This window comes from Onychostruthus taczanowskii, unplaced genomic scaffold (assembly GCF_017590055.1).
Source record: "Onychostruthus taczanowskii isolate IOZ18803 unplaced genomic scaffold, ASM1759005v1 scaffold2, whole genome shotgun sequence".
Classification (NCBI taxonomy): Eukaryota; Metazoa; Chordata; class Aves; order Passeriformes; family Passeridae; genus Onychostruthus; species Onychostruthus taczanowskii.
The window spans coordinates 28,393,430-28,407,393 of record NW_024499239.1 but is presented as its reverse complement, the minus strand read 5'-3'; the positions used below and the strand labels follow the sequence as shown (position 1 = coordinate 28,407,393).

General features: G+C 58.3%; 1 protein-coding gene across 1 annotated transcript in view; it reads left to right on the top strand.

Moving 5' to 3' along the window:
* Positions 1–13,964, top strand: part of LOC121335159 (dedicator of cytokinesis protein 2-like) — a 47,965-nt gene that overhangs the window by 4,775 nt on the left and 29,226 nt on the right. Inside the window, exons 11-27 of the mRNA XM_041403005.1 lie at positions 264–339; positions 483–562; positions 707–832; positions 917–1,041; positions 1,703–1,801; positions 2,189–2,261; positions 2,808–2,911; positions 4,810–4,999; positions 5,774–5,871; positions 5,982–6,071; positions 6,338–6,438; positions 7,049–7,183; positions 11,110–11,221; positions 11,760–11,830; positions 12,194–12,300; positions 12,540–12,667; positions 13,503–13,553. Of these exons, the coding sequence (XP_041258939.1) occupies positions 264–339; positions 483–562; positions 707–832; positions 917–1,041; positions 1,703–1,801; positions 2,189–2,261; positions 2,808–2,911; positions 4,810–4,999; positions 5,774–5,871; positions 5,982–6,071; positions 6,338–6,438; positions 7,049–7,183; positions 11,110–11,221; positions 11,760–11,830; positions 12,194–12,300; positions 12,540–12,667; positions 13,503–13,553 (1,766 nt within the window). The remainder of the gene's footprint in view (positions 1–263; positions 340–482; positions 563–706; positions 833–916; positions 1,042–1,702; positions 1,802–2,188; positions 2,262–2,807; positions 2,912–4,809; positions 5,000–5,773; positions 5,872–5,981; positions 6,072–6,337; positions 6,439–7,048; positions 7,184–11,109; positions 11,222–11,759; positions 11,831–12,193; positions 12,301–12,539; positions 12,668–13,502; positions 13,554–13,964) is intronic.

Below are 13,964 nucleotides of genomic sequence, written 5' to 3'. Positions count from 1 at the left end.
GCGCTGCTCCTGCTGTCCCTTTTCCCTGCCTGCACACCCCAGCCCTCTGCATGGCTGTCCCCATGCTGTCACCCCCCCAAGGGACACAACACCCGCCCTGTACTGGCACAGGGGACCCCCAGCACAGGGACCCCCAGCACAGCACTGCTGAGCAGCCCTGGGGAGCTCCCCTGCCTTCACCTCACCCCACGATCCTGTTCTGGGCATGGATCGCTGGCTGGGAGTGCCACCCCTGCCACGGTGCCACCTCTGTGCCACTGCAGTGATGGACATCACCGACATCACCAAGGGGACGTGTGACAGCGACGAGGACAAGCAGCACTTCATCCCCGTCCACCTGTGAGCCCCGAGGCTGGGGGGAGCGCTGGGGGGCAGGGAGCAGCACCCCAGGGCCTGGCTGGCATGGGGACACCAGCTGCCAGGGGGCAAGAGGTGCAAGGACCAAAGAGAAAAGGTTTTTCCCCGAAATGTGGCTTTTCCAGGGTGGCTGCTGATGGCGATTTCCTCCACAACATGATCCGGAAGGCAGTGGAGGGGAAGGACATCAACCACAAGGGACAAGGTAGAGAGCCTGTGTCCCCTGATGTCCTCCCCGGGCCATCTGCTTGTCACGTGAGGCAATCCCTGCAGGGTCGAGGACTTGCTGTGGCCCCTGGTGGCCCTGCTCTTGCTGTCACCCCTTGAAAAATCCCTGTGCTCCCTGCAGGGCTCTGGGTGTCCCTGAAGATGCTGTGGGGAGACCTGAGCCAGGTGAGGAGGGACCACCCACACCTGGTGGACCGCAGCACGGCAGTGGCTCGCAAGCTGGGCTACCCGGAGGTCATAATGCCAGGCAAGCATGGGGGGGACAAGCCTGGGGGTCCCTGGGGATGGCAGCGTGGTGGCAGGGCCTGGCTGACGGGGCTGTCCCCCCCAGGTGATGTCAGGAACGACATCTACCTGACACTGGTGCAGGGTGAGTTCGACAAGGGCAGCAAGAAGACGCAGAAGAACGTGGAGGTGACCGTGTGTGTCTGTGACGAGGCAGGGAACGTGGTGCAGGTATGGCAGGGGTCCCCTGTGTCACCTTGGGTATGGCAGGTGTCCCCTGTGTCACCTCGGGTATGGCAGGTGTCCCCTGTGTCACCTCGGGTATGGCAGGTGTCCCCTGTGTCACCTCCCCTCGGGTAGAGCCAGCAGCTCCAGCAGCAAAACCAGCAAAACCAGCTGGAGGAGCCTCTTGGGCCACTGGAGCTGCCCTGAACAGAGACCTGGGAATAGAATAAAGACATGGGAAAGTGAGAATAAAGATAAGGGGTAGAGAGGAAATTGTCCTGCCTTGGGGACAGCCAGACCCCCTGGCCATCCCCAGAGCCCCCAGGCATCCATCCCCAGGATGGGAAGGGGCAGGGGTCAGGCAGGAGGGCAGGGGGGTCAGACACAAGTGTCACCTCCCCAGGCTGGCTGTTGGCACTCTCCAGGTGTTCTGACACCAGCTCTTACCTGGCTCCTGGGGAATGGGCTGGAATTGCTGGTGGATGCATCCTCCATCTCCAGGGTCATGTCCTGATGTGCCCTGGGAGGGCCGTGTGTCCCCTCAGAGGTGACACCAGGCCTGGCAGCTTAGGAAGGTGTGGGCAGGGGGGTTTGGGGCGTGGCAGGAGCAGGAATTGTCCCTCCCTGTCCCTCCTTTGGGCTGATCCCGAGGTTCTCCTCCTGGCAGAACGTGATCCAGGCGGGAGCAGGGGACAGTCCCAGCAGCCACTACCGCTCTGTCGTCTACTACCAGCAGCGGCACCAGCGCTGGATGGAGACCCTGAAGGTCTGGGGGGCACAGGGGCTGGGGTAGGACAGGGCTGCAGCCCCTCCAGGCTGTGGCACTCGCTCCTCCTGCTGCTGCAGGGGTCCCCTTTTAGGGCAGGAATTTTGGGGGGCAGTCCTTGGTCCCATCTCGGGGACAACGGAGCTGCTGCCAGGGTCACAGCATGACCCCTGCATGGACACCCAGCATGGCCAGCACTGGGGATGGGCACTGCAGCCCTGTCCCCATCCCAGTGCCCCCAGTTCAGCCCCACTGGTTGACTGGGAAGCATGTGGGGTCGGTTTGCAGCAGTGGACAGCCTGGCACAGCCCCTGCCTGGGCACAGAGGGACATTGCCCAGCTGGGGGCACAGCCCCTGCCCTCACCCTGGCACACATTCCCACCCAGATTGCTGTTCCCATCGAGGACGTCCACAGGACCCACCTGAGGTTCACCTTCCGCCACCGCTCCTCCAGTGACTGTGAGTGTCCCCTGCTGCCAGCACTGCCTGTCCCTGCCTGCATATGGCAGCATGGCTGTCCGCAACATATGTGGGAATATCTTGCCTTGACTCCATGATTGCAGAAGGCTGAAAAAATGCTATAATATACCATAATATACTATAATATAATTTAATATACTATAATATACTATAATATAATATAATAGTTACATTATAGTAAAAACTATACTACTACTACTACACTAAAGAAAACCCCTGACCCTTACAGTCACGACACAGCTTTGACCTAACTGGTCAATCAATCCAAAACACCATCACCAGAGCCCAATTAAGAAATCCCTTTTGGTAAACAATCTCCATAACACATTTCACATGTGCCAAACAACGGATGCAGCAAGTGGAGAGAAGAATTGTTTTCATGCCTTTCTCGGAGCTTTCTCAGGAAAATCCTGGGAGAGAGAATGATGTGTCTCTGCGTTCAGAGAAAATGTGAATACCACAGCTGGAGATGTGTCCCTGGTCCCCTCCAGCTCCCCCTTATGTCCCCCCTGTGTGTCCCCCCAGCCAAGGACCGGAGCGAGCGGATTTTCTCCATGGCCTTTGTGAGGCTGATGCGCCCCGATGGCACCACGCTGCGGGATGGGGAGCACGACCTGGTGCTCTACAAGGTATGGGGGAGCTCCAGAACCCCCTGAATTGGGGGGGGGCTGTGGGACAGCAGCACTTCTGGGGCCAGGGTGCCAGCCGCTGCCTGAGCCCACAGTGCTGGTGGCACGTACCCAAAGTCCCCGAGGGTTTGTGGTGCCTCCCTGCTGTCCTCGCTGTCCTTGGTGGTGGGGGCTCCCTGCACACGGTGTCTCCAGTCCCTGTGCTGCTCCTTTGGAATGCCAAGTTTGGTTTGGGAGAAGGTGATTTAAGCGTTTGTGACGGGCAGGGAACGTCCCCGTGGTGTGGCTGCGCTTCACCTGATTTCACCAGCCCTGGCACTGCTGGGGTTTGCTCTGAGAGAGGGCAGGGGAGGCAAAATCGCTGCTCATTTGGGAAAAACGCTGTCAGCTTTAATGTGAAGGGCCCCTGAAGGTACTGCCCCCTTACCTGGTGTCCCCTGTGTGGTCTGGGACCGCTGTGACCAGAGGAGCAGGAGGCACGAGCTGGTCCCTGCTGCCAGGGTGAGCTCAGGGCTCTTCCCTGTGTGTTGACACCTTCTGGGGTCCCTTCTGGGCTCATGGAGCTCCAGAGTCCCTGGGGGTCACCTGTTTCCCCGCCCCTGGGCTGCTGCAAGGGGGTGGTCTCTGATTTTGGCAACGTGAGCACAGTTTCTCCAGGCAGAGCCACGTCCCTCCCTGAGCTCTGCCTTTTTTGGGATGAGCCGACCTGCTCCTGCCTGCTGCGGCAGCCCAGGACAGGGACAGACCACGCTGTTCCTCCCCGAGGCTCCTGCACACTTGAAATCATTATGTCCCTCCTCTCTGCTTTATTTTTGGGTGAAAGACCCAAATCCTTTAACTGCTGCCGTGGCCCTCGGCGCTGGCTCTGCTCCCTGGCTCTTTGGGGACTGTCCCCTCCACCTTTGGGACATGCCAGCGCTGGCTGTGGCAGTGAGATCAAACCTCCCACACCTCCCTGCTAGGAGAACAAACCCTCCACAGCTCCTGTTCCCCTCGGAGAGCTGTCCCTGCCCTCCTGAAGCCCCACATCCTGAGCTGCTCCGTCCTCTCCCTGCCTGGCTCCGGCTCTTCCCGGCAGGCACCGGGGGCTGCGCTCTGGGAGTCAGAAGATATTTCATCTTTTTGTCTCTGCTTGCCAGAGGAATGTGAGTGAAGGGCTTTTAGCTGCTCAGACCTCTTGATCTCCAGCTGGTCTGAGCTCCAGACAGTTTTCCCTGCATGGGCTCGGCCCTGGGAAGGAGCACAGGCTCCAGATGTGTCCTGGAGGGGAAAAGCCACAACAAACAGCTCTGTCAGCTCCCTGCCACCTTCAGCTGGAGGGGTTTCACCCTGCCAGGCTGCAGGCAGGGAGGGATGGGTGTCTGTGAGCTGCAGCATGGCTGGCTGGCTCTGGTCATCCCCACATCTCAGGGAAGTCACTCAGAGTCACCCCAGTGAGTCCTCCTGCATGGAACATTTTCAGCTTGGAGCAGGGGACACAGAAATAGGCTGGTTTGTGGCTGTGGAGGTCCTGGCACGCCCACGCAGGTGGGAGATGTTGGGTGACAGCAAAGTGGGAGCGGCTGTCCTGGACACCTGGGTGGTGTCCTGCTCCATGTCAGTGTCCCGCTGCGTGTCCATCCCTGCAGCAGTGCCCAGGGGTGTTTAATTTCCAGCCTCAGACTCCCCTCTGTCCCTCTGCTCCTGCTGTCCTGTGCTGTCCCTGCTGTGTGACTGGGCTGTGTCCCAGCTGAGCTTTGTGGGGTCCATGTGGGGCAGCCAGAGGGTACCCAGGGGTGGGATGGGGGTGGTTTGTGGTGGGAACCACCGGCCGTGGGGTCAGAACCGAGCCCCTGGGCACACCGGGGGCCAAGCCTGTCCCCTGGGGCTCCAGCTGTCACCTGCGCTGTGCCCTGCAGGGTGACAGCAAGAAGCTGGAGGACGCCAGTGCCTACCTGTCCCTGCCCTCGGAGCGGAACGTGTCGGAGCCCAAGCTCCTCTCTGGCTCCTCCTTCCGTGTGAGCGGGACCACGGCGGGATTGGCCGTGTCCAGCCGGGACAGCTTCCAAATCTCCACGCTGGTCTGCTCCACCAAGCTGACCCAGAACGGTGAGTGCCGGATCCGGGGCTGTGTCCCCTCCCCGCTGGTGTTCCCACCTGCTGGACCACGCTTGGGATGTTTGGCTCTCCGGGGTCCATCACACTGGGCTGTGGGAGCAGTGAGTGCTCAGCTCCTGTTTGGCCGTGGCCAGGACGGCCAAAGCTGTTCCTGGGAAATCAGCAGGATCTGGGGATTTTTTGGGGGGCTGCCATGCACTGGAGAGGAGCAGCAGCGAGTGGAATTCCCACTTGGATGCGGCTGCTGGAGGCTCCACGAGCTTCCTGCCAAACTGAGGTGGGAATTGGAGCTCTGTGGTTTAACCCCCATCCCTGGGTTGCTCAGGGGAGCTTCCACCATCCCTGGGCTGCTCTGCGCAGGCCAGGGAAGCTGAGAACATTGGTGTGCCCCCTTGGCCAGGGGGATGCTGGGCTCTCCTCCCACCTCCTGGAAGGTGGGAATGGCTCATCCTGCTCTGGCTGAAGAACAGGGGGCTCAGGGGACCTGGGGATGTGACACACGGTGACACCACGTGGCTGCAGGGTCCAGGGCACTGTGGCTCAGGGGTGAGGCTGCTGCATTAATTCTCTTCCTGCAGCACAGTTTGTGCTCCCACAGCCTATTTAAATTTTGTGCTTTATGGCCCTGGCATCGGGGATCTCGGCACTGAGCTGTGGCTGTGTGAGGGGGTCCTGGCTGCTCCTGGGACGGGGGAGCAGGGGGTTGGTGACATTGGGGTCTGACAGAGAGTGCCCAGTGCTGAGTGCCCCGCTCCCCCTGCCCAGTGAACCTGCTGGGGCTGCTGAAGTGGCGCTCCAAGCCCAGCCTGCTCTGTGGGAACCTCCAGAAGCTGATGAACGTGGATGGAGGCGAGGTCATCAAGGTACAGCCAGCATTTCCTCCCTCCCTGGTTCCTCCCCCATGCCCAAAAGGTGGATTTTGGGCAATGCTGGGGTCAGCCCTGGAGCCCTCCCATCCCCCATGTCCCCCCAGTTCCTGCAGGACACGCTGGATGCCCTGTTCTCCATCATGATGGAGCACTCAGAGACCGATGTCTACGACAGCCTGGTGTTTGACGCCCTGGTGAGCACAACCTGTGTGGGTCTGAGCCCTCCCCGTGCAGGGTGGGCACTGCTTGGACCGGGACAATGGGGTTTGATGCTCTCAGTGACACAGGGCAGGGCTGTTCTGAGGGACACTGTCCCTTTGGGGGACAATCCCAGCATTGTTCAGAGGTGTTTTACCCACACCACGACGAGAGCTCTCCTGGTGATGGCCCAGGGTGGGCTCAGGGTGGCAGAGGCCTCTCCCTGCCCACGCCAAGCCGTGCCCCTGCCTGCTGCTCCCAGGTTTTCATTGTGAGGCTGGTGGCTGACAGAAAGTTCCAGCACTTCAACACGGTGCTGGAGGCCTACATCCGCCAGCACTTCAGCGCCACGCTCGCCTACAAGTGCGGTCCTGGGGCTGAGGCACGGGGAGGGAAAAGGGCTGGGACAGCTGGAATCGGGGGGGACAAGGATGGGACAGCCAGGATGGGGCTGGGACAGGGCTGGGACAGTTGGAATGGAACTGGGACAACTGGATTGGGCGGGGGGGGACAGGGCTGGGACAGCTGGAGTGGTGTTGGACAGCTGGAATGGGGCTGGGACAACTGGAATGGTGGTGGACAGGGCTGGGACAGCAAGGATGGGTGGGGGACAGTGGGTACAGGACTGGGACAGCTGGAATGGGGCTGGGACAGTGGATACAGGGAGGGAAAAGGGCTGGGACAGCTGGAATGGGGTGGGACAACAAGAAGGGTGGGGGACAGGGCTGGGACAGTGGATACAGGGAGGGAAAAGGGCTGGGACAGCTGGAATGGGGCTGGGACAGCTGGAATGGGGCTGGGACAACTGGAATGGCAGGGGACAGGGCTGGGACAGCCAGGACGGGGTTGTGATAGTGGGGACAGGGAGGGACAGGACTGGGACAATTGCAATGGGACTGGGACAGGCGGGATGGGGCTGTGGCAGTGGGCACGGGGAGGGACAGGGGACACCCACGGACACCCCTCCCGGCAGGAAGCTGCTGTCGGTGCTGACGCAGTACGTGGAGCAGGCGGGCCGGGGGGAGCCCTGCGAGCCCCTCCCACGCACCTTCAAGGCCCTGGAGTACATCTTCAAATTCATCGTCCGCTCCCGCCACCTCTTCGCCCAGTAAGTGCCTCCCAGTGCTCCCAGAGCTGCACTCTGCCATGTGCCAGCACCCTGCTGGTCCCTGGCTCTGGGGTCTGGGGGACAGAGGACTGTGAGGGTCCCTGTGCTGTGTTAGCGGTGTCAGTGCCACCCTCAGCCCCAGTGGCAGCTGAACCCACCTGGCCAGGCTGCTGTGGCACCCAGTTTGGCACCCACCCCTCCTGGCCGGGCTGCTGTGGTGGCTGGTCCCCAGGCAGGCTCCTCCACCGCTGTGAATCCTCTCCTTGAGGATTTTGGCAGTTTTCAGCTTTGTGCCACCCTCTGGATGCTGCTGGACAGTGGTGGCCTGCTGTGGGGGTGGGCAGTGCTGCCCACCTCAGGGTGGGAGGGCTCCCTGGCCACCCCAAATGCCCAGCAGTGACCCTGCCCCACTGTGACCCTGCCCCACAGTGACCCTGCCCCAGCCAGCCCTGACAGGGGGTTTCCAATGAGCTCTGAAATTCCTCCCACAGTGGAAATGTCCAAATGCCCTGGGCAGTCTGTGCCCCTGCATGGCTGCTGCAGTGCTGGGAAGGTTTCCTGGAGCCCGGGGGGAGGTGGGGGTGAAGCTGGAGGATGGGTGAGGTGCCTGCCAAGCCCAGCCCTGCTGGGATCCTGTGATGAGCAGAGGAAAGGGCTGGGTGCCTCCACAGCTCAAAGGTCAAGGTGCCCCCATGTCCCCCCAGAGGCCCCATAGGTCTGGTTTCACTTGTTCCCTGTGGGCACGGGGTTCTTATGCCAGTCTGGGTGATGGACAAGCACCCCTCCTGGCGTGGGAGAGGAGGAAATCAGGAAATCTGGCATCTCCAGACGTTCCTCTTTCGTTCCACGTAGGCGGCACCGAAAGCTGAAGTGTCCTGAGGGAGCAGCGGGCAGCGAGGTGGGCAGTGAGGGACCCCCACAACACACAGGGCACGGGGTGGGCACTGCTGCCACTGGAAGCAGTGGGATCACCCCATTCCCAGGCTCCCTGGTCCAGCAGGCAGCTGTTTTTTGAGGGAATGAGGGCTTTGCCTCCTCCACCCCAAGCCCAGGGTGTGTTGGGGTCCCTGTGGGTTGTATTTGTTGGGAATGCCCAAGGAAGGCAGGAATGATGAATCTGATTTCCCAGAAGGCTAATTTATTATTTTATCATCTATATTATATTAAATAATACTAAACTATACTAAAGAACACAGAAAGGATACTTACAGAAGGCTAAAAAGATAATAATGAAAACTTGTGACTCTTTCCAGAGTCTGACACAGCCTGGCCCTGACTGGCCAAAGAGGGAAAACAACTCACAGCAGAACCCAGTGAAACAATCACCTGTGGGGAAACAATCTCCAAACACATTCCACATGGGCACAACACAGGAGAAGCAAATGAGATAGGAATTGTTTTCCTTTTCTCTGAGGCTTCTCAGCTTCCCAGGAGAAAAATCCTGGGCATAGGGAATTTCCAGAGAATGTGAATGCCACACCTGTGTCCCCAGGGACTGTCACACTCACTGTGCCCCACTCTGGATTAACTGTGGGTTTTGAGCCCTGTCTGTCCTGGCCACTTCCATCCCTTCCCAGAGTCCCATCCCTGGCTCCAGGTGCTCCAGAACATCACACCCAGCACCTGCCTCTCCCTCCTGTGTGAGGAGCACATTCCCAGCTCAGAGTGCTCCTGGCAGGAGAAATTAATTACCCAGCTTGTTTGCAAACAGCCCTGTGAATGAGTTTGCCTGGAACAGAGGCATCCCCGAGGACATTTAGCGATTTTATAGAGCTTCCCTTTATCTCAGCAATCTCAGCATGCAATAACACGGGCTCCTCAGATCCTCTAAGTGCCCTGAACGTGCTGCAATTTGTACAGGCTGTAATCGACAGGAATTGGGTTGTAATTAGAGCCAGTTGCTGCAGATTGCCGGGTCTGGGATTGCTGCTGCTGGAGCCGGACAAACAGAGGCTGCAGCTCCTCTGAGGAGCCCAGGGAGCTGCAAGGATGATTGAGATCCCTGTCCTCCACCTTGGGACACCTCCCTGTGTCCCCTCAGCGCCCCGGTGGCACTGTGGTGACGTCTGTCCCTCGCTGCTTCCTCCTTGCTGCTTCCTCTGGCTGCTTCTGCTTTTCAGCCATCACTGAGAGTGGCAACACTTTCCCTGCCAGTGCTCATTGTCCCCTGGATTTTGAGGCCAAATTTTGGACAGGGCTTGGAGCAACACATGGTATAGGGTGGGACTGGATGGGTTTCAAGGGCCCTCTCAGCCCAAACCAGTCCATAATTCCAGGGTTTCCTTTCACAGCTGGTGGCTGGATAATTTTTCCTGCCACTGCTTGGTGTCAGTGGTGGGGGAATTGCCTCAAGCAGTGCCCAGTCCTGTGATCACACCTCAGCTTTGCAGTTTTTCCTGCAGTTTTGCACATCCCATGGCTAAAATTGCCTCGTTCAGTTGGCTCTGGTCCAGCTGGTGAGGGGGGCTGGAGGGTCAGGAGGTTCCTGCTCAAGGGGGCTGAACTGCTTTGAGAGGGTTTTGGGCTGTGGAATCATAGAAAAGAGGCTTTTTTAAAAAAGAAAAAACGAGTTCTTGTGAGTGGGTCTGTGGACATGGTGGGGCAGTGGCTGTGGCAGTGCCAGGGCTCACCCCTAGATCCAAACCAGTGGCTGTGGCAGTGCCAGGGCTCACCCCTAGATCCAGCCATGGATCCAAATGTTGATGGATGAGTATAAAGAATTGGGATGGTGTCTCGGTTTGGAAAGCCAGGTCTGTGCTAATAAAGGCAGGAGCCTCCCCTGAAAAGGAAAATGTAAAGCCCTTCCCTCTGAATTATTATGAATTTGAAATTAAGGGGCTCTCAGGCAAAGATATGGGAGTAGGAATAACAGTTCTTTACTAAGGAAGAAAATAAAAGGATAAAATAAAAATGCAGTAATACAAAACAGCACTGCCAGAGTCAGTTTAGGAGCTGAGCCCTGTGGGTCAGGGCGGTGGCACAGTCCCATCCCATGGGGGCTCAGCCCTCCTGCAGTGCCAGCTGTGCTTCTGCTGGAGCAGGGATCCTGCACAAGGCTGCAGTTTTCCTCTGGAGCTCCAGTGGAAGAGGCAGCTGCTCCTCTGGGAATGCAGGGGAAAGGCTGTTGTGGTGACCCAAAAATCTCAGATTGTATCCAGGTAGGAATGCTTGGCTCCTCCCCTGGGCAGAGGATCTCCCAGTGGGATGATGGAATTTTATCAGCAGTGCAAGGACACTCCCTGGCCATGGACAGAAGATAATTAATAATGAATGGCCCATAAACAGGTGATAATTAATAATTAATGGCCCATGGACAGCAGAGATCTCCTGGAAGGAGGATTGGTTGTGGAAGAGATAAAGAAAACTGCCCAATGAACAGAAGAGAACTGCCCCAGCTCTGACAGATGGAAATAGAACACACATTGCCTTGCAATCTGGGACAGATGCCAGGGAAGGTGTGTGGTGTGGCATTCACCTTCTCTGAAAAAAAATCCCTTCCCATTTTTCTCCTGGGAAGCTGAGAAGCCTCAGAGAAAAGGAAAACAATTCTTATCGCATTTGGTTCTCCTGTGTTGTGCCCATGGGGAATGTGTTTGGAGATTGTTTACCCACAGGTGATTGTTTCACTGGGTTCTGCTGTGAGTTGTTTTCACTCTTTGGTCAATCAGGGCCAAGCTGTGTCAGACTCTGGAGAGAGTAATGAGTTTTCATTATTATCTTTTTAGCATTCAGTAAGTATCCTTTCTGTATTCTTTAACAGAGCATAGCATTCTTTGATACAATATAGTGTAATAAAATAATAAATTAACCTTCTGAGAACATGGAGTCAGATTCACCATTCCTGCCTTCCTTGGGCATTCCCAACAAGTCCAATAGTGTGGCATGGTGGCAGTGGGGTGACAGCAGGGTGGCTCTGGCCGTTGCAGGCTCTACGAGGGGAAGGAGGTGGCCGAGTTCCAGCGCTCCCTGCAGCGCTTCTTCCTCGCCCTGAACCAGCTGATGCAGTCCCCGCTGGAGGGTCCCACCCTGCTCTCCCAGGTAGGGCCAGGGGGGCCCTGGCAGGGCTCAGCTGGGCTGTGGGGTGGCAGGGAGGGTGGCCAGGCAGTGATTGTCCCCTCCCTATGCTGGGTGACACTGTGTCTGTTTTTGGGGTGACACTGTCCATCCATCCTGTGTGCAGACCTCAGCAGGAGCTGCCCCCCCCGTGCGCTGCCCTGCTGTCCCCAGGGTCCCCCTTGTGCACCCTGAGACCCCTCAGGGTCCCCCTCGTGCACCCTGAGCCCCCTCACTGCTCTGGGGCTGTGCTGTGGATCTGGGTCAGCAGCTCAGTCACACTGGACACCCGTGTGCTGAGTTCTGCAGGGGAAATTCTGGGAATTGTTCCTGGGGATCGTCCCAATCCTGGATCTGGCCTGGCCTCACTCCCTGCATTTGGGACCAGGCTGGCACGGGGGGCTGAGGGAAGCAGGGCTGAGGGATGGGGCTGCACTCTGCCCCCAGGGCCCCCCAGAGGGAGGGAGGCTCCAGAGTGGGCTCTGGGAACCTCTCTGGAGGCAGCTCTGTGGTGTCTCTGCAGGGAGCAGCTCTGAAATATCTGCCCTCCATCCTCGAGGACGTGTTTGGGATCTTTGACTCCTCCACTCTGGGGTAGGGTCCCTGTGTCCCCAGCAACCCCAGCCCCCTGTCCTGCTCAGCCCCTGCCACAGACACCTCTGTCCCCACATCCAGCACAGGGCAAGGGCGGGCAGGGGGGGTCAGGAATCACCTCCTGATCCCCTTCCCAGTGCAAAAATGGGAGAGTTCTGCTCAGTTTTGGCAGCTGCCTGTGCTTGGGCTCAGCCCCAGCTGGGTTCATTTTGGGAATTCAGGCAGGGTTTGCCTGCTGGGTGCCCGTGGTGGGCACCGCTGCCCTGTGGGACCATCCTGCCCCACAGAGGGGCTCCCCCCACCCAGCAGCCCCATCCTGACCACAACCTGGAGCTGCTGCTTTAACTCCTCTCCTGATGGCAGGGCCGTGCTGCGGGACTTCGTGGGGAACGTGCTGCCCCAGCGCCTGCTGAAGCAGAAGCTGCAGGCCCTGACTGACATTGCCAGCAGCAAAGCCTTCCAGTCCCACGGTGAGAGGGGTCCCGGGGGCTCTGCCCTTGCTCAGCTCACCCAGAGGCCGTGGCACAGGGTGGGGATGAGCCCCTGAGCAGGGACCCTTCCTCTGCCCCATGCCCGGGGTGGCTCCACAGCTGGGGACAATTCCCTCATGCCAGGGGTGGCTCCACAGCTGGGGACAATTCCCTCATGCCAGGGGTGGCTCCACAGCTGGGGACAATTCCCTCATGCCTGTGGCCCCCTGTCCCCCCAGAGTGCCGGGAGCTGGTGCTGCAGGCAGCCCTGCCCATCCTGCAGGAGCTGATCCAGGCAGGGGAGGAGGAGGACGCCTGCATCGAGCTGCTCAGCAGCATCCTGGAAGTGCTGTACCAGGCCCAGAAGGTAAAGCAGGAATCAGCTGGGCAGGCACCTGACCAAACCCCTCTGAGTGGGGTTAAGCACCAGTTCCTGGCCAGGATGTTGTTGGAGTTCACTGGCTGTGGGTGTCACCATCCCAGCAGGGACGTGCCCAGGGTGGGACACAAACCTTGTGCTTTCACCTCAGTGAGGTTCTGGTGGGTTGCCCAACATCCACGTGGGTGGGGAAGGGGCTTCCAAGCTCAGGGATGACACTGACCTGAGGGTGGTGGGGACATCACCAGCTCTGCAGAGGAAGGTGAAGGGAGGGAGGAAGGTCAGGGCACATTGATAATAAATCATGAAAGATCTGGAAAGACATTTTGGGATATTGACCAATGAGACCAAGCAGGTTGAGAATGGATTTTCTGGATTTGAATAAATCAAAGAAATGGTGTCCAAGCCTGATGCATTGGCCAGGGTCACCCAAACATTGGTTTTTGGTTGACTCACAGGCAGGATCACATTACTTAAGGCAAACAACGAAGTAATAAGGCATGAGTATGACACCTGATTTAGTTACATATATTTCTTTGGTTTCCTTTCTGATTCAAGGCACTTTTTCTTTTTGTCTTCTCCCAATTCTATTTTGGGACAGGCCAAATGTAATTAAAATTTCAATGGCCTTATACCTCGTATGAAATTCCGCTGGTCAGCGATTGCCAGTCAGCCCCGGGGCAGCACCACCCTCCAAAATGAAGAGTGATGGCCCCAAACATGAGGCAGGGACACGGTGGGCACCCACCCACCCAAATGTGGCCTGTCTGGGGTGGGCTGGGGCCATTCCTGGGGGTCTCAGCCCTGTTTCTGGTGGTTGCAGAGCGCAGAGAAGCTGCGGGCGCGGCACAAGCACCGTGGGGACGTGGAGCTGGTGAGTGTCCCTGCAGCACACAATGGTTTGGGAATGCACAGGGCTCTGTGCTCTGGATTTTCAGGAGCCTTCCTCTGTTCCTGCCCTTCCTGGCTGCTCTGGGGTCTCTTTTGGGGGCCCTTGGGAGGTTCAGGTGTCCCACCTGCAGTGCAGTGGCTGTGGGAGCTGGGTTGGACGCTGTGTCCTGGGAGGGTGAGGTGGTTCTTTAATCCCCACAGAACCAGGAAGCCCAGGAATGGGATGGAAACCCCAGAAATTGTGGTGACATGTCTCATTAACTTTTAAACCTGAAATAGCCTTTGTGGAGAGCGTGGTGGGACTCTCCTGGGGGAGGACACTGCTCTTGTTTCAACCCCATGAGAGTTAAACCCACCTTTGTCTGCCAGCACCATCCTCATCATCCTCAGCCAT